The sequence below is a fragment of the Schistocerca serialis genome, chromosome 4 (assembly GCF_023864345.2).
Source record: "Schistocerca serialis cubense isolate TAMUIC-IGC-003099 chromosome 4, iqSchSeri2.2, whole genome shotgun sequence".
Taxonomy (NCBI): Eukaryota; Metazoa; Arthropoda; class Insecta; order Orthoptera; family Acrididae; genus Schistocerca; species Schistocerca serialis.
In genome coordinates, this window is record NC_064641.1 from 363639124 (window position 1) to 363660328 (window position 21205).

At 39.4% G+C, this 21205-nt stretch overlaps 1 protein-coding gene across 1 annotated transcript in view; it reads right to left on the bottom strand.

Annotated features, from left to right (window-relative positions):
• Positions 1-858: 858 nt before the first annotated feature.
• The window catches only part of LOC126474164 (dual oxidase maturation factor 2-like), a 723454-nt gene continuing 703107 nt past the window's right edge, over positions 859-21205 (bottom strand). Inside the window, exons 7-8 of the mRNA XM_050101622.1 lie at positions 14573-14777; positions 859-5084 (exon numbers count right to left, since the gene is read on the bottom strand). Of these exons, the coding sequence (XP_049957579.1) occupies positions 4748-5084; positions 14573-14777 (542 nt within the window). The 3' untranslated portion in view covers positions 859-4747. The remainder of the gene's footprint in view (positions 5085-14572; positions 14778-21205) is intronic.

A 21205-nucleotide genomic window follows, 5' to 3' on the forward strand; every position in this document is an offset into this window, starting at 1 on the left:
TTCAGGAAACAAAAGGCAATTATAAGAATAATGAAACAAGTGAGCAGCAGAAAATCATGCAAACCTTTCTTTAAAGATCTAAAGATCCTACCCCTTCCCTGCATTTATATACTGGAAATAGTCACGCATGTCAAAAAAAGCATACTGAGAAAAGAAAACCTTTTTCCTCAAAACAAAAGTGTCCATGATTACAGTACCAGGTCAGACAGTGACATACATGTCAATCATTGTAACACCACATTATGCCAGAAAGGTGTATATCATGCAGGAACAAAACTTTACAACAGATTACCAAGACATATAAAATCTCTTACTGAACTACAAAGCTTTAAAAAGTCTGTGACATCCTACCTTCTGAAAAACTGTTACTATTCAGTCTCACAGTATCTTATGCAAGAAAAAATGTAATTTGTATCTTTAATTGTAGAAATAAGTTATAAATATACAGTATTTCAAAAATTTGTAATTATCAACTGTATAGATCCAATCTGTCATAAAAATTTATAAAATTTATGTTTGATATTTGAAAACCCAATAGCCAAAAAATGTTTTCTGTCCAATATCCTGTGTACAATATATGTACTTAAAAAGAGATTTATATGGACAAATAAATAAATAAATAAATAAATAAAATAAAATTCTACTCTGTAACTCACTTAAAAAATTAAAAAAAAGAACAACTGTGATAATTAAATCAACTTTCCATCTTACACTGCTTCTCTATTTATATTTCAAAGCAGCTGATGTCTCTGGCAGGCCTTTAAAACAAAAATATTGTGTCTTGCTAAAATTTTTTTGTATAGTCTTCAATAGTAGAGAGGGTGAATGCACATAATGAAAACAAGAACCTTCAAACACTCCACATGAACAATATTTATTCTATTGTGTACAATTTATAGATTATAAAATATTACACTAAACTGATGCCAATTAGCATCAAAATCACACTTTCATATTCATTTTATACAAATAGGAACACCAGATTACATTGTAGTCATTTTTACATATAAACAAAATTTACAAACAGAAAACTAATAAAATATTCACATATTTATAAGTTTACAGTGATCAGTGATGTCATGTAACAACAGAACTACATGAAAGAGAGATTAAAATAAAATGTCAGCTAATAAAAGAAAACCATTTGTTAAGGAGAAAGATTACATGATAATATCACAAAGCTAATAATTGATCTTCATTTGATAAAATTTCCATCACATGAGCAGAGCATTAGCCCAGTCCTTCAGATCATGAAGTTGTCAGTCTCACATACCAGACCAATACACCTCATTTCACTTGCTTATAAAGACAAATAGTAAAGTTTTCTCATGCTCTATACAGACATACCATGAAGATATTATGGTATGTTGTATCAGCATTCACAGTATCTACAATAGTATCATTATATTGCACTGAATCATTTATTCTCAATATTAATAATATTTATATCATCTAAAATGAAGTACCTATTTGGTATTTTGTAATTTTAACATCTAATCTGTTAAATAATTGTTGGCTATCACAAATAAATCATTTATTTGAATGTTACAGCTTGTTCAAGGTATAATAAATATGTTCTCAACTATCAAATGTAATTGCAATCATCACAATAGCTGCTAAGGAAAGCTATGATTTTTTAAATAAAAAGAGTTTATATATCTGGTCATGGGAAACAGTCATAAACTTGAATGAGGTCACCACAAAACATAATGAACATTTCTATTACTATTGGTTGTAGAACCAATTTCAGAGGAATTGCATATATTGTTACATTTTTAGTGACACCATGTTATATCAGTGTATATCCATCACAAATGACAATTTTTGCTGAACTCCCAAATTTTGTAGTTTCAATAGAAGACATGTATACTAGGGCAATTGTTTTCAACTATATGTCTCTCAAATTTATCCAAGATCCCTCATAGATCACCATATGTCTATTGTAATGTAGTAAAAAATTCTTTTTCCACTTGAGATACAGATACTACCCAGTCTCCCTCTTGTAGCTAAATGGGCTAATTGTTATCATCCATATAATTAAATACGAATATGGAAGCTATATGATAGGCCTACAGGATATGCCATTACATTTCTGATTTTATGATTTTCCTTCAAATTATTTACTAAATTCATTTTATAAGCAGTTGCATTATTTCATTTGCTAAATTCTCCATGCTTGAGTGTTCTAACAAGCAGTATTATTCTGTCACTTTTTGCAACACAAGGCTATAAATATGGAAAGGATGTGTATGTCAATGTAGAAACATAATTTAGATGCAGAAAATGAAAGAGTTGAAAAAATTATGTAACAAGCGTTACAGGTACTCTACGTGCCATACAATATCACACTTGACTTTACTTATTTTCTCACTATAGTATACAGATAAATAAAATAATAAATTAAGCATACAGCCATAGGAAACCACAGACATTCAAGTGCCATGGATTATTAAAAAAAAGTATGTAACTTGCTTTTTACAAAATAATTTTTGTTTATGAAGAAGACTGAAAGCATACAAAATATCAAGAACTAATAATTAAGGCCTGGAAGTGACCTTCAGTTAGACTTTCATATGTGATGAACTTTTAAGAAACAAAAATAAATGTTACATGATTTTATAGGGCAACTAAAATGCAAAGTAATACATAAATCTCTATTCCTCATAGATGATAATAAAAAAATTTTGTAACATTGAACGATTACATTCTTCAAATAATGATAAAACAGACAAGCAGCAGATGGACTATAGAAATATATGGAGTACATAAATGTAGGAACACATCCATCCAAATGATACACTGCCACCTCACCATGCCAAGGTGTTAAAAAAATGTCATGAATGTGTATTTACAGCTTGCAATTAACCTCATGTGTACTAGAACTCCATGTTATCATAATAACTTTGGAAAATATTACTGATTAAGAAGTAAAATTATAAACTGGCAAATATCTGTTTGACCTGCCTAGTGGCCAGTTTGTCAGTGTGCTACAAATGTTTGATAAACAGTTTCCATTTTTTCACTAACTGTGATGTAATTAGCTTGTCAGAATGAATACAGCTTATACACATCTGAAAGGAGTGTAAAGAAATGCAATAAACACCTTAGATCAGCTTCAAAATTAATATTTTGAGTACTTTATGGAAGAAATTTATGACTGATCAGCTTTATGGTTACTTATGAAAGGTCCTCTTTTTATTGCACTGGTGGTAATTAAGTTTCCAGTTGAGTCACAAATTAAATCCATATCAGAATCTGTATTTTAAGATGGGGTTTTCAGGCCTCAGTAGCTGCAAATACATTGCTCCCCAAAGAAAATGACAACTGAATATACATATAAGAATTTAAGTGTTTGCTCCAATGCTGTTGAATGAAATAAATATTTCTCATATTTAGTGCACAAATTGTAACGGCTCCATATGGAGTATTCAGTACTTTGCTGAGTACTTATGTGGGTGAGTAATCCCATGGGGACTGATAAGCACCACAATGTACATTACTACAGAGCACAGACATGTTATGTGAAAGAGTAAGAAAAATATGAAGATTAGGAAATAGCTGTAAAATCTGCATGTGATTATCATGAGACACAAAGTCTGATTTGATGAATGAAATGGGGGAAATGGAGTAGAATGAAAGTAAAAAATCTCAAGGAATTAGGAAGAACAACTATGATTTAGATCAACAAGACTGGTGGGGGGGAATTCATATGACTGAAGTACACCTATAAGCCATTAAAATTCAGATTGGAGAGATCCTGTATAGTATATCACTGTATGAAGGGCAGCAATGACCAGCAGTAAGAGGAGGAGGGGGGGGGCTAACCGGCCTCCCCACCCAGATCTCAGGAACCAGAAAAAAATATAGTACAGTAAGTTTTTCTTTTAAGAAAATGATTAGAAGTTGGTATTATGCTGGTTTTTAACAGGGTCAGAAACAAAAATTTATTATGGCTACTTACAAGTCTCCATTTGTCTTCCAAAATATTAAAAATACTTCACATCCCAATTCTTGTCCCCCCTACAAACTATTGTTTGTCCTTGCACTGAATAGTTCTTTTAAACAAGAGATTCAGCAGTTCGAGTTTTTAGATGATACCTTATCACCTAGTACAGCTACACTATAACATTCAAAACATGACTAAAATGTTAAAGGTTACAAATACTTTACGATAATATGTAGGAGATAATACAGGTCATGCAAATATCCTCAGTTCATAATTTATGATCACTCTAACGTACTGTAGGTTTACTTTAGCAGAACAAAGCATAAAGCAGTCTGCAGCATAAAGGAACTGCCTGGCAAGTGTTCTGTTAGCACTGGCAATGCTGAAAGGGGCCACTAGACAGCTCAATGCACCCAGTATTTGTCGGATATAAAAGCAGACTTGTCGATATTGACACTTCATCGAGATGAAGAGCATCGAGCATTGTCATTTCCTCTAAACTGTTTACTGGTTCTTTGGATTTCTTCCAGTTTCATCTGACGACCTGCCCTCAGACAGGTGCGAACAGGGAAGTTTCCACACTTCCTGCGGACCTGTCGGTGAGGTGGGACACGTCGATCGCGACTTGACGCGTACCTCGCGACGCGGCGAGCACTACATCTACGAGTTTTTTTGGTATATCCTAGTGAGATCTACCTACTTTCGGGGAACTGTCCCCGCGCTTCTAGGTTCCGATGAGACGTGGTGACCCCTCAGAGAGTGAACTGTTCGCGGAGAGTCGGCTGGGCGGTGGCGAGTGCGTTATCTGACGACAGGCAAGGGGTCCGTCTGGACGGCGGCACTCGTCGCAGAGGCGGCGGGGGCGGCAGCAGCCGGGGCTGTGGCTGCGGGGGCGGCAGCGGCGGCGGCGGCGGCGGCGCACTCGCGCTGCAGGAAGGACAGCCCCAGGCTGGAGGCGCCGCTCGAGCTGGCGGCAGAGTCCTGCGAGATAGTCCTGCGGAAGGGCGGCGGCAGGTCCGCGCGTGGGGGGCCGGGCCTCGGGAAAGGATAGCGCCACGGCGACTTGGGCGGGTCCATCTCAAAGCCCTCGTTGTCCACGCCCCGGCGCTCCTCCAGGCGCTCGCGCTTCGACAGCCGCCTGCGCAACACCACATAACCATTACGCTGCGTTCACGAATCGTTTATTTTCTTGTTATTGTCTTTCAGAAAGTTTCAAGCCAGTCTTACAGGAATCTGACCTTGTTAGAGCAGAGTACGCTAACATATAATTATTATTCTATAATTTTCCATAATGAATTAACAATTCAATAACCAAGACCGCATAAACTCATCTTTATTTTTCACAACCAGTTAAGACAGATATATCTGTAATCTTCTGGTCTTAGAAACATTTTTGCTGATAAACGTGTTCATTGCGGGTTAGAGCCTCATGTCATGTTGTCATTGTGGTGGATAAAATACAGCACTTCATAAAAACGCCTGCCACAAATAAAACACTTATACTTAGGTGCTATATTCATTCCACCAGAGTGACAACGTAGCCTAGATCTCTCATTCACAACGAACCCGTTTGGTAGCAAAAAATGTTTCGGAGACAAGAAGACGACAGTTAGGCCTATATCTGACGAAAGCGGTTGTCAAACATAAATACGAACTTATGCGATCCTGACTACTGAAAGTTTTCTTTACCAAATAATGCAGAAGTAGCCTTCCAATTTCTGAACATGATAAAATTCAACCAATTGTGTAGTCTACGAGAGTAAATATTGTTTTCTACACTACTGGCCATTAAAATTGCTACACCAAGAAGAAATGCAGATGATAAACGGGTATTCATTGGACAAATATATTATACTAGAACTGAAATGTGATTACATTTTCACGCAGTTTGGATGCATAGATTCTGAGAAATCAGTACCCAGAACAACCATCTCTGGCCGAAATAACGGCCGTGATACGCCTGGGCACTGAGTCAAACAGAGCTTGGATGGCGTGTACAGGTGCAGCTGCTCATGCAGCTTCAACACGATACCACAGTTCATCAAGAGTAGTGATTGGCGTATTGTGACGAGCCAGTTGCTCGGCCACCATTGACCAGACGTTTTCAATTGGCGAGAGATATGGAGAATGTGCTGGCCAGGGCAGCAGTCGAGCATTTTCCGTATCCAGGAAGGCCCGTACAGGACCTGCAACATGCAGTCGTACATTACCTTGCTGAAATGTAGGGTTTCGCGGGGATCGAATTAAGGGTAGAGCCACGGGTCGTAACACATCTGAAATGTAACGTTCCCTGTTCAAAGTGCAGTCAATGCGAACAAGAGGTGACCGAGACGTGTAACCAATGGCACCCCATACCATCACGTCGGGTTATACGCCAGTATGGCGATGCCGAATACACGCTTCCAACGTGCGTTCACCGCGATGTCGCCAAACACGGATGTGACCATTACGATGCTGTAAACAGAACCTGGATTCATCCGAAAAAATGACGTTTTTCCATTCGTGCACCCAGGTTCGTCGTTGAGTACACCATCGCAGGCGCTCCTGTCTGTGATGCAGTGTCAAGGCTAATCGCAGCCATGGTCTTCGAGCTGATAGTCCATGCTGCTGCAAACGTCGTCGAACTGTTCGTGCAGATGGTTGTTGTCTTGCAAACGTCCCCATCTGTTGACTCAGGGATCGAGACGTGGCTGCACGATTCGTTACAGCCATGCGGATCAGATGCCTGTCATCTCGACTGCTAGTGATACGAGGCCGTCGGGATCCAGCACGGCGTTTCGTATTACCATCGTGAACCCACCGATTCCTTATTCTGCTAACAGTCATTGGATCTCGTCCAACGCGAGTAGCTATGTCGCGATACGATAAACCGCAATCGCGATAGGCTACAATCAGACCTTTATCAAAGTCGGAAACGTGATGGTACGCATTTCTCCTCCTTAAACGAGGCATCACAACAACGTTTCACCAGGCAACGGCGATCAACTGCTGTTTGTGTATGAGAGTCAGGTTGAAATCTTTCCTCATGTCAGCACGTTGTGGGTGTCGCCACCGGCACCAACCTTGTGTGAATGCTCTGAAAATCTAATCATTTGCATATCACAGAATCTTCTTCCTGTCGGTTAAATTTCGCATCTTTAGTACGTCATCTTCGTGGTGTAGCAATTTTAATGGCCAGTAGTGTATTTCAAATGGGATGAAAAATGAGACAATTGACCTCATGGTTCTTTTAAATCATTAACAACATTTACATATGCCAATTATTGTACATGAAATCAACATTTACAATGTTATCTCTTAAGTATTTACTAGTTTACAACTTAAAATTCGGTAAATTTTGCATACCGGTAACTTTCCGATCGCGACAATATGTCTGTCGTGTAACTGAATAACCTTACATCGGATTTCAGTAGCTGGATGTCTGTTCTTGATGGAGGCATATAACAATAACAGAACAATAATTAATACAAGTTTTAAAAACCTTTTATTCGTGTGTCAAGCATAAACACAATTTTCATGAAGATTAAACTGACATAGGCTTGAACGTCTTTTTCCTACAGATTGATTTCTGTTTTACGATCTGTGGCACTCCTTGACTGGAACTTGGAAAAAAATAATTAAATAAAAGTATTTAGGCTCACGTAGTACTTGGGCTGCGATGTGCTGCCGGGAAAAAGGAGCAGGCGACCGACGACCGCCTCGTTATGGAGTGTGATCGCTGTTTCTACGACTATTTACTTTCTATTTTCTCTAAAGCTCTCCATCGAAGATACCAAAAGAAGTTTACTAATATTGTTTTTTAATCAAATGGGGTCATTTTTATTGCATTTAAAATGAGGTTTACAGAAAAAAATACGCAAAATAATGAAAATTAAGATTAAATTTAAGCTTCAAAAATACCGCGTAAAAAACACCTCAAACTACTCAATATTATCTGCAGTTTTAAGTCTGAGTATTTTAGTTTCAATAGTTTCCGAGTTACGATGTCAGAATCGCGTGATTTAATCAAAATACGGCAACTTAGGCGCTTAAAAAAAATGTCGAAAGCACTTGTTTATCACAGCTGCTACTTTTCGAAAGATATTAATTTACCGTCTACTTTAAATGAAAACTGAACTTCCATGATAACTGCAAAGTTGCCTATTGTCTGAAATGAAATGGAACTACCCGAATGAGAGGTTTCATAATACGTTGATAACGTCAGTGGGTTAAGGAAAGAATATTAAGTTTATCACCGACGCCAACAGTGTCTTTCGGAAAGCACAGCAAGCAAAATCGCGCCACTTCTCTGTGAGCAACTGCCTGATTAGGTCATAAATATAGTTTCTTTCCCTTCTTCAATAATTTCAGAATAATAAAAAAGACACATCTTGGTGCAGTTAAAAAACAGACGATAATTAAAATGGGGAGGGAACCCCCCCTAGTAATGCGACCAATCAAAGGCCTTAGAAAAGGGTATTGTAAAGCAACTACTTTGTTTAAGTATTAACTGAACGAAGTTCTTGAAGAATAGATGAAAAATTGTGGAGGAATGGTCGTAGACACAGTTGGAAATTCAGTGTCGAGTTTACTATACGCCAATGTACAAATAATATTGCCCAAAGATGACTATGATATACCGTATATGATGAAGAAAATCTATAAACAAAGACCAGACTATCAATATTTTTTTCTAAAAGAAAATATTTATGTACAGTAGGTAAACAACATGACATTATCATAGCTGGAAATACTATTAAGGTATGTCAAAACTATAAATATCTGAGTTATAGTCTCAGATCGGGATCCAGTAAACAAGAAATAAGGCAGAGGACAACAAAAACTAAACAAGCAGCCATTAAGCTGCATTCCATCCTTTGGTCGGACAAAATTAGGAAAAATAAAGTTAGTTATATACGAATCAATAATACAAACCATTTTTTATATGAAAAAGAATTGCTGGAAATGAAAAAACTAGGTGGAAGAAGATTTGAAGCTGTGAAAATGGATTGTTTGAGAAGATGTTGTATAAGTTCAAAGCAAGAGAATATCGAAAACAAAGATATCATGTGCATCGCCGAAGAGATGAAAACGGAGTTTAAATGGTATGAGTTTGTGATGAGATTATGGTATGAACGGTGGACTCCACACGAGAAAGAAAGCGGAAGACCTTGTGGAGGAGGATATGCAACAAAGAAATTTGAAAGAATATTTATATAAGGATCAAGAGGCTAGGATACAAGGTTAAGAGGAACCGCCTAAAGAGCTGTAAACAACAAATAAACAAAAAATGTATCTGTAGCACAGCACACATTAACAGTCCGGATGCTTTTGTATTTTTATGACAGCAGAAGTGTTCCAATTAAAATTTTATTTCATCAGCTTCATCTAATCATTGTCGATTGCCAACTACATCACGAAATGGAAATATACAAACGAAATCAATTATAGTGACCAAAGGAATTACAAATGTAAGAGGAGATGGTACACTTACAACTGGAGGAATGTCTGTAATACGACAGTTGCCAGATCCAAGATAATATGTTCGTAGCTTGATTTTCTGCCAATCTTTAACAATTACTTTCTCTGGATAACAGTAATTGCTGTGTCAGGACCTGGGCTGTATTTAGGAATTATAGAACACTGGGCCATACTTCTGGTGCAGCCAATATCCATGGAAATTTTTTAGCTACTTATCCGCAAAAATAGCATTTTAGAGCAATTTTCCAATTAAAAGCCTACAACGAGGGGTACCCAAAAAGAACAGAATTATTTCTTAAAAGGTATATTTTTTCAAATTATCGCCTTCAAAATACTCTCCATTGCAACTAATACATTTGCCCCTCTGGTGGTTCCACTGTTCGCAACATTTTTAGTCATCTTTAGAAATGGATGACAGCACCTCCCTCGTTTTTTTCTTTACTTGTTCAATGTTGTCAAATCGGTGATCCTTCATGCCCCTTTTCATGCGTTGAAACAAGAAAAAGTCGCACCAGGTCAGGTCGGGCTAGCCAGGTGTGTGGGGCAGCGGAGCCACGCCACCTTCAGCCCAAAACCGTCTAATAGTGATGGCTGTGTGTGTGCGCTCGTTGTCGTGGTGGAAGAACCAGTCTCCTGTCAGCCACAAATCTGGTCTTTCTTGTCGAACACTGTTGCACTAATCTCTGATTGTTGATCAGTTGTCTGTCGACGGTCTGTGAGCACAAGGTCTCGAATTTTTTCGACATTTTCGTCTATTCAGGCAGTTGACGGACGTCCAGGACGAGGTTTGTCATCAATCGACATGTCGCCAAGTTTAAAACGAGAAAATCACTGGTACATATGAATTTTTCCCATAGCGTCATCTTGGTAAGCTGTTTTCAACATTAAAACATTTTCAGCAGCATTTTTACCGAGTAGAAAACAATATGTCGCAGCTGCACGTTGTGCACTTAAGCTGCCATCATAAAAAACGAAACAAGAACAAAATAGTGCTAGCAATAACAATCACTGCAGCTGAATAGAACAAGCCAAGTCGATAACACAGGCGGCCCTCAACTGGCAATGAGTTGCGCTATACACGCCTACACGCCTAGCGGCAGAGACACTGGACTCGCATTCGGGAGGACGATGGTTCAATCCCGTCTCCGGCCATCCTGATTTAGGTTTTCCGTGATTTCCCTAAATCGCTTCAGGCAAATGCTGGGATGGTCCCTTTGAAAGGACACGGCCGATTTCCTTCCCCATCCTTCCCTCACCCGAGCTTGCGCTCCGTCTCTAATGACCTCGTTGTCGACGGGACGTTAAACACTAATCTCCTCCTCCTCCTAGCGGCAGAAATCCGTACTACACAATCTCCGCCCATGGCAATGTTATCCCGTTTGTTTCTTTTTTGTTTCCTTTTTTTGGGGGGGGGGGGGAGGGGGGGGGCACTTCTCAACAGCACGTTACAAGTCATCCCAGATATGCTAAATGATGTTCATGTCTGGGGAGTTCTGTCGACAGTGGAAGTGTTTATACTCAGAAGTGTGTTCCTGGAGCCACTCTATAGCAATTCTGGACGTGTGGGGTGTCGCATTGTCCTGCTGGAATAGCCCAAGTCTATCGGAATGCACAACGGACAGGAATGGATGCAAGTGATCAGTCAGGATGCTTACATACGTGTCATCTGTCAGAGTAGTATCTAGATGTATCAGGGGTCCCGTATCACTCCAATTGCACACGCCCCACACCATTACAGAGCCTCCATCAGCTTGAACAATCCCCTGCGGACATGCAGGGTCCATGGATTCATGAGGTTGTCTCGACACCTGTATACGTCCATCCACTCGATACAATTTGAAACGAGACTCTTTCGACCAGGCAACGTGTTTCCAGTCATCAACAGTCCAATGTCAGTGTTGACGGGCCCAGGTGAGGCATAAATCTTTGTGTCGTGCAGTCATCAAGGGTACACGAGTGGGTTTTCGGCTCCGAAAGCCCATATCGATGATGTTTCGTTGAATGGTTCGCACTCTGACACTTGCTGATGAGTCAGCATTGAAATCTGCAACAATTTTCGGAAGGGCTGCACTTTCTTCACGTTGAACGATTCTCTTCAGTCGTCGTTGGTCCCGTTCTTACAGGATCATTTTCCGGCCGCAGCCATGTCGAAGATTTGATGTTTTACCAGATTCCTGATATTCACAGTACACTCATAGAATGGCCGTACGGGAAAATCCAACTTCACCGCTGCCTCGGAGATGCTGTGTCCCGTCGCTCGTGCGCCGACTTTACACCACATTCAGACTCACTTAAATCTTGATAACCTGCCTTTGCAGCAGCAGTAACCGACCTAACAACTGCGCCAGACACTTGGTGTCTTATATAGGCATTGCTAACCGTTACTTCGTATTCTGCCTGCTTACATATCTGTATATTTGAATACGCATGCCTACACCAGTTTCTTTGGCGCTTCAGTGTATTATGCAAGGAAAAAAATGTATGAACTAGCTGGAACTAACAGAGAAGCAGTACTTGTATTTCAAGAAATACTGCACTGTCTTAGGAAAAGTGGTTAAAATACTGTTTATATTGACTGAAATTAATAAAACTGGAGGTAAAATTAAGTTTATATCAATGACAGGTGAAATGTTAAATGGAAAATCAGATAGGAAATGCGAGGACTTTGTGATTTAAGAAATCAGCCAAATAATAAATGATAGCAATCACATACTCAACGTTTTTAATAATAATCACTTCCTTCAAGTAGCTCATGGACACCTTAAACGATATTTCAGTAGAATATGTACAAGAATCTACTTCCCATACATATAGGGAAATTACGCTTACTCCATGGTCTGCCAAAGAAATTAAAAATGTAATTAAATCCTTCAGATCAAGAACTCTCACTTGGTTCATGCTATTTCAAGTAGAAGGCTAAAAATATACGCCGTGTTTTGAGTCATGTATACTTGCGTCACTATCACAGGGGACATTTTGAGAGGGACTGAAATGTTCTATTGTGACATCTCTTTACAAGAAAGGTAGTAAGACAGATGTTAATAGTTACCAACCAGTCTCACTAATTAACTGCTTCTCGAAGGTACTGGAAGAGATTGTGTATGAAAAAATCGTAACATACGTGTCTCAAAATGAGATACTTAGTTTGGATTTCAAAAGGGGTGCTCCACAGAACACACTATTTTTCAATTCATGAATCAGATTGTACAACATTTAAATGACAAAGTATTACCACATGGTATTTTCCGTGACTTGCAAAGAGCATTTTATCGTATAGTTCAAGAAATTATCCTAGAGAAGCTCAGCTATTGGGATCTTGTTGGTAACTGGTTTCCACCCTATTTAACTAAAAGTATGCAGAGTGTCACATTATGAAATCCAAAGAGTGTACGCAACGAAATAGCATCTTAAGAATAAAAGTTGGATCCCATGTTTTACTTGTTACATATAACTGATTTGCCACGATATCGCCAAGAAAGAGAAATAGTTCTATTTCCTGACTAAGCAAGTTTTATAATCAAGCCTAAAGGAGAAACTGCAACATTTGAAAACCTATATCAAATTGTCTCCAGACTTTGTAATAAGACCACGTACTATACTTATTTCACGCTTCTGTCCAATAAACATTTTCTTTCCTCAGTGACAAATTATCCCAGCCAGAATAAAATGATCACGTACAACACAGTGATTGAAAACAGGAAAAGCAAGTATATTTTTGAAATTTTTTCTCTCGAAAACGTGATATTGTATATAACGCTAAAATTGCAGTGCTTGGACGTTTAAAAAAATATGTCAATAAATGTGAATAATATAATTAAAAATACGTGGTGCTGATGTGATGATGAGTAGTGCGTCAGTGACCGTCGCATGACAAGACTTTGAAGTTGGTATTGCTGTGACCTTGCCACAGCAAATTTCTGAGGCTTGACTTTGATCTCCACGATAAATGGGTGGATGGAAACGGATTATAACGAGCAAGCAGATTAGCTGTGGGTCGCGAGCTTATTCTCGGTACGTGTTTGGTGTAATACTGAAGTTTCCACTCACACAAGAGAGCGCTCGGTATTAATCATTTACTGCTGAGATACTGTCATATACGTCTTAGTTTCAATTTGGTCGTTATTTCTAGGTGTAGGAATTTTGATAACACTGGTTTATTTGGAACCAAAGAAGGAGAGGCAGAGGGTTCAGATGAATGTGTGCGTAGCTGCGTAGTAGTTCTATTTGCAACTAACTCTGCGACTCGTCACTTTAGCTTCTGAGCTGTATTCAACAGTCATAGAACTATTTGTGATGTCAATGAAAATTTGATGATAAGTCAATGAAAATTTGATGACAATTTTTTGTTTATATGGGGTTGTCTTCAGAGAACAATATTTTCCAATGAAGGTTCAAAAATGGTTCAAATGGCTCTGAGCACTATGGGACTTAACATCTGTGGTCATCAGTCCCCTAGAACTTAGAACTACTTAAACCTAACTAACCTAAGGACATCACACACATCCATGCCCGAGGCAGGATTCGAACCTGCGACCGTAGCAGTTGCGCGGTTCCGGACTGCGCGCCTAGAACTGCTAGACCAACGCGGGCGGCACCAATGAAGGTATTTAGCTAGATTTGAAGGAGGCACTAATACGAAGGACATCATCTGTGCAGAAAATGCTGTTGCGGAAATTTTGGAGATGTGTTGGACAGACCAGAGCTTGCAACAGCTCCCAAAAAAAGTCCCTCTTTCATGCCTGAAGTGGATGAAGTCTCTAAGTAATTATTTGGTGAGAAAGATAAAAGGAGAAAGGTTCTGTGTCACATTACTAGAGGAACAGGCTGTAGAGATGGAAAGTCTTCTCCCAGGAAAATTGTCTTGGTAGGGAATTTGACTTAGTACGAGCTGCAGAGAAAAGTAAATCTATACTTTGCTGAAGCAGGAGTCTGTGAGTTGGAACAGCTCCTCTATAAACTGAAGTGGGAGCCAAGCAGAGACATGATCAGATAAATTAACTAAATTAAATTATTATGAAACCCACTATCATTAACAGTTTTTCATATAATAACTTGTTTCAAGTTGTAATTGTGAGTAGCAGTGTCTGAAGTGGCGGTTTTTACACGCAGTATTTTTACCAACAAGCCCTCCACAGGTTGAACAATAGTCAGAGATGATATACTCACCTGAGAATCCTCGTTCCAAGACCCGCTCCTGGCGGCGCTTCGAGGCGGTGCGCGGCCGCGGCGTTTTTACGGTCGTGACTTTCCTCGATAATGATGTGACGGTCGTACGGCGTGTCGTAATCCACTTCGAGGATAGTGGAGAAGCGATGTGGGAACACCATGTCGACTGTGGCAATGGCGATCCCAGACAAAGCACAGAGTGCACCTGGAAATTAGAACCGAATCTTAATTAGTTAAACGATGACGTCTCTATTTGTAATCAAGTTGTGCTTTACTTCATGGAAATATAATCCGTGTCGTTAAATCATGGCTCTGAGTCTCTGGAACACAAAGATTACTAAAATTAAAGATACTATACTGACCATTAATAAAATAAATATTCCAGAATGAGATTTTCACTCTGCAGCGGAGTGTGCGCTGATTTGAAACTTCCTGGCAGATTAAAACAGTGTCCCGGACCGAAACTCGAACTCGGGACCTTTGCCTTTCGCGGGCAAGTGCTCTAGTGCAAAGGTCCTGAGTTCGAGTCTCGGTCCGGGACACAGTTTTAATCTGCCAGGAAATTTCAAAATAAATATTGTTCGTTTAGGCAGCATCTAACCTTCATAATCTTCACATAAGGAAAGCAATGTCATCAGTCGTAGCTACTTCGGGACAGTCCCACATGTTTTTAGAAAATTATACAGGGTTATTACAAATGATTGAAGCGATTTCACAGCTCTACAATAACTTTATTATTTGAGATATTTTTACAATGCTTTGCGCACACATACAAAAACTCAAAAAGCTTTTTTAGGCATTCACAAATGTTCGATCTGTGCCCCTTTAGTGCTTCAGCAGACATCAAGCCGATAATCAAGTTCCTCCCACACTCAGCGCAGCATGTCCCCATCAATGAGTTCGAAACGGTAAGGCTTCTGCTTTAGCCTTTTCCGTAAAATTTTCCAAACCGTCGGCTGTGGTACGTTTAGCTCCCAGCTTGCTTTATTCGTCGACTTCCGCGGGCTACGCGTGAAACTTGCCCGCACCGTTTCTTCGCTCACTGCAGGCCGACCCGTTGATTTCCCCTGACAGAGGCATCCAGAAGCTTTAAACTGCGCATACCATCGCCGAATGGAGTTAGCAGTTGGTGGATCTTTGTTGAATTTCGTCCTGAAGTGTCGTTGCACTGTTATGACTGACTGATGTGAGTGCGTTTCAAGCACGACATACGCTTTCTCGTCTCCTGTCGCCATTTTGTCTCACTGCGCTCTCGAGCGCTCTGGCGGCAGAAAGCTGAAGTGCGGCTTCAGCCGAACAAAACTTTATGAGTTTTTCTACGTATATGTAGTGTGTCGTGACCGTATGTCAATGAATGGAGCTACAGTGAATTTATGAAATCGCTTCAATCATTTGTAATAGCCCTGTATGTTCCTCACACTGAAGAAACGTTTTTTTTTTTCTCAATCAATAGAAACTTCAGAAAGGTACACAGGAATCATTAAGCAGAACGGAAAATAGGAAATTCATTTGGCAAGATGGTGACAGTCTCAGAATTGTCCAGAAACTTCTTCTTACTTCTATGATTACTTCATTATAACCAAAAGTTGCATGTTTAATAGCTAACTCCGGTTTAGATAGTGTTTCAGGGTTCCATTCCAGTTGGTTCATCTATAACATATCTACTCTGAATACTTTCTGTTTATTTGGCGTGTTCTCTTTCAGACCCAATGAGATTTTGTCAGCACTCTGTATCTCGCTATACCTACGTCACTGACTATTCGAAATTTATGTCCTATTAATTTCTCAGTGCTCTTACTTAAAACGACCCCCTTTGGAAATGGTATGAGCCATACCAAACCTAATAAAAGGAGGTAATATAATGCTGAACTAACACGAATGTCGAAAATATACTACTGCAGACCCACGATGCAGGGTGTAGTATAAGGAATGCACCTATAAATATATAAAGCATTTCTAAGCAGTCCGCCCCCAGTAGCTGACTTGTCAGCGCGGCAGACCGTCAATTCTAAAGGCCCAGTTTCGATTCCCGGCTGGGTCGAAGATTTTTCTCCGCTCAGGGACTGGGTGTTTTGTTGTCCTAGTCATCATTTCATCCCCATCGACGCGCAAGTCGCCGAAGTGGCGTCATATCGAAAGACTTGCACCAGACGAGCGGTCTACCCGACGGGAGGCCCTCGTCACACGCCATTATTTTTATTATTATTAATTCTGAGGAAAGTCGACAGTGAAGGTAAACACTTCTTTCTATAAAACATGTAGGCAACCCTATGGACATGTTTGTTAAGATGCTTATAATAAATAAATATCATCCTTGAAAAACTGCCGCAAAACTGATAGTACTCGATACCTTACGAATTATCTGTAGGAAACAATGTTCCCACCATCTGTTAGCGAGAAAACGAAGGTACTTCGATAGTAATTCAAAGCGTAAGAGCTTCTATGTGAAGTCATTTAATATTTTATGGTAAATTATTTCTAGCAGTTGACTCTTTGTCGTAAGACGGCAACAGACTTAATATATTTGCCTAACTTTAGAGAATTCATCACTGAATTTTCTTCAGTACTATTGAACGCTGCAAATTCAGAATGACGGAGGGATTCCAGTTAGTTCGAGTCTGCAGTTGATCACAGGACTGCTAGAAGACACTGGTCTGCCAGTCTCAGAAAAATATAATTCAAAAATGGTTCAAATGGCTCAGAGCACTATGCGACTTAACATCTGAGGTCATCAGTCGTCTAGAACTTAGAACTAATTAAACCTAACTAACCTAAGGACATCACACACATCCATGCCCGAGGCAGGATTCGAACCTGCGACCGTAGCGGTCACGCGGTTCCAGACTGAAGCGCCTAGAACCGCACGGCCACACCGGCCGGCAAAAATATAATTCGCTAGACATTACTTCCCTTCAAAAAAGTGCTGGTAAAACTCCTGTTATCATTGTGCACAGAGTATTTTTTATTCTCTGTCGTCGGCCTATTTGGTATTACATTGTTTGTGTGATGGCGGTGATGACTCAATAGGAGAACTTAAGGCTTATACTGGGGATGTTAGTAGTCTGTTTCCATCCATTCAGTTCACAAGTCACTTTCCTTTCAGGAACGCTTTGTGGGCCGACTATGATACTCGTAAACTTACTGCTGACTGTGGGCAAAAGCAACAAGAAATTGAGGCAAAATGTGGACTCTTTCATCAAAATATTCATTTGGTGGAGAACTAATGCAAAGAGGCTTTAATTCTACACATGTATTTCTGAAAAAGTAAGTAACAATATCACAAGATCTTTATCTATGAGTTACTGAAAGATATTCCCCTTTACAGAACTAGCTATGTTGCTCTTACGAAATTCAGGCTATATAAATGCAACCGGAAAACAATGATGGGTGAATCACGTAGTTCAGTAAAGGACAGCTACTACAACAGTGGCTTCAACGCAGTCAGTACAGAACATTTCAGACACTACACACTGTTACGTATTAGATATTATTCAGTTCGACGTTGCTGTAGAGTCCGGATATTTATGTAATTACATATTCTTTTTCTTCGCTCTTACGCACGTGAAACCTGTAACTGTTGTCGAATTATGTTGTCAGAGTTGATATATTTCATGATATCGTTACGTACTTTACATATTTCTCTATAATTACAATTTTTTACATTGCTTAATTTTATACTGTATCATATATTTCAAGAATCCGAATCCGACCTACCATAAAAGTTGAAGACAGGAAGTAGATTATCACCAAAAATCACGCTCTGGTGCAATAAAACATGGTTAGTTGCACTCTAATCTGGATTATGAAGGTCGTGTTTTCTGCTTTATTTTCTGTGATTCGGAATTTCAGTTCTCAAAGGCGAAGCAGGTGCAATAACAATACTGTGTATAGTAACCATTATTGTGTGTAGTGAAGAATTTCTTGTGCAACAAAATTGGCCGTGGGTCAAACAGAAGATAAATTACGACTACAGGCGACTTCTACCAAAAATAGTTCAAATGGCTCTAAGCACTATGGGACTTAACATTTGAGGTCATCAGTCCCCTACTCTTAGAACTACTTAAACCTAACTAACCTAAGGACATCACACACATCCATGCCCGAGGCGGATTCGAACCTGCGACCGTAGCAACTGCATGGTTCCGGATTGAAGGCCTAGAACCGCTCGGTCACAGCGGCCGGCCGATTAATAACGATTCACAGGTAAGAAGTGCGTGCGACAAGAAGTTTGACAAAGAGTTCTTAGAGGTTCACGATATTTTTGTGTTCATGATGTCTCCCATTTTATCATAATTATCATTTACTTTAAGATCTTGTTTTACGAGGAAACGCTTTCACTACTGATGAACAGACTGTTCTATGCCGAGCGTACAGTAAGCAGATCGGGTGCCCTATGAACTTCCAACTTGAGCAACATACACATTGTGCTGCACACACAAAGAACAAAGCAGTGTCATGGTCTGCGAAGCAAATATTATTGAGGTAGATGCAAAAGACTCCGAACTCCGAAAATGAATTTTTTCTGCGAACTTCCCATGGTACAGACTTCAAGTGGCTGAGTACCGCGCGTTTCTACAAAAGTGCATTAGGCAACAGATTCCTAATGAATCAGCTTTAAAGAAATGTTATTTAGATTTTTGTTACCAGGAGGCTCTGAAAAGTGTACGTTGCTATACAAGTAACCACCACATACGGATAGTTCGATGGAAAAGAACCCTCAAAGCCATTCCTGATTTTCTGCAGAGTGCTGGAACACACAAAATATTCAAAAGCAGCCTGTTTTATGAATGACAGTCTTAACATGGTGTAACGTAAAGAATTCAAGAAGAAAAAGTTCGGATGTTGCTCTCTACATTCTGAAGGCGGCATCTGCCCTACTCGATTTATATCCGCATTTAATCCATTTCATCTGATTACTACAACATATCCCCGAAGAAGTTCGCGGCACCTAACCAGAAGAAAATAAAATAATTTCATGTAGCATCGTGTCTCGGTGTATAGAGAACTGCTGCTGAACAGGGTTGCCGTCTGAGTTTCTTCTAACGAGGTAGGGTACATTGATTGATGCTGTCGGTTTTTATAAGTAACATTTCCAAGCCTTGAAATTTTTGATTAATTCATTTCCGAGAGAATCTTTAGTTTCACGAAATGCTCTGGCTTACATCTATAACAACTAGGGCTTCCTTGCCAGCTGCGTCAAACACCATAGTGTTGCCTTTGCCGAAATCGTTAGAAATTGTAAAGAATGTAAAATGCAACCTGATGAAATTAGAGGTGATGTTGGGCAGAGGGTAGTGAATAGAGTTTGTGCCGTTCTGGCTAGAAATCCAGTATACTTCATTACTATATGCAATGTCCTCAATGGGGCGAAGAAGACGCTCTAGTGGACATCTCTACCGGAGTATTTCATCTATTAAAATCTTCACCGTTGGTATCCTGTGATTTGGAGAGATTATTTTCCTCCTAGGAAAACATTCCTTCTGATCGGCGAAACGTTCTAAGAATGCAGAGAAGTAACATGTTTTTCACTGCGCTTCAAAATGAATTTGAGTTGAATGCCTTAGTAATTTCAATGAAGGTGGACATTTTAATAAACGGGTGTAACCGAAAACACTTCTCTTTTTTCTAGCGCGGTATAGACTTTCAAACAAAAAAATCTAGAATGCACCTTCTTAATGTACGTTTCGTGCTTCTGGTACGTTAAAGCGCATATTAAAACTACATGTGTAATCCAGAAGTTAATATCTGTTGACATTTTTCTTTTTATGTTAAATATTTACTAAAATTCTTTCCTGATACCACACATTTTCTTACATTTCGTTACCCATTTAATTAATTAATTTGTCCTTATTTTGGCTATTGACATTAATGCACTGAGATACAGAAGCAATGAACTCTGTACATTGGTCTCTGTCAGCAGCATACATCTCTGACATCCAGAGATTGTAGGATACAGTTTACATTTCACAATGTTTGGTATTATTATCGAACTAGTGCAGCTTCTTTAATAAGAAACTAAAATATTTTCTACGGAAGACTTTCAGCGGTGTCCCTTACAAATTTTTTAATGCCTATTAAAAGATTAATTAATTTTTTGGGCAATGGTAAATTTTCCTAGAAACAATACTGTGTATGAGGTAATATAACAGTGTCGAATCATAGCACTAATTGTTGAATGTCTTTCGTGAAGTAACCCGTATTTCCTACTTTTAGTGAGCAGTGGCATTGATCATAACGTTATCTGAGCACGTATTTCTGACACTGTGGGGTTACCAGTAATAAATTCCGAGTTAGGCCTGGGGGCAGGGGGGGGGGCATGTTTAAATAACCTTGCCACAATATATTCTTTATATTTCAGATTCAGCATATCTGCACAGTTTGCACAGATAGCATTTAATACCAATGAACTCTTAGTTGATTTCATCCCCATCAATCCATTTGTCTCATTTCAGTGCATTTAATTCAGTTCAAATATACGCAGTGTGGTAGCCTACTGCTCCACGACATGTCGGAAGACGTCGTGTCTCGCGTGGGCATTGATTTGCAGACCGCCTACGAAGAGAAACTGCTGCCACTGGAGATGCGACACGACTTCCATGAATTCCACCCAGCGCCTCCTCGTGACTTCACCTC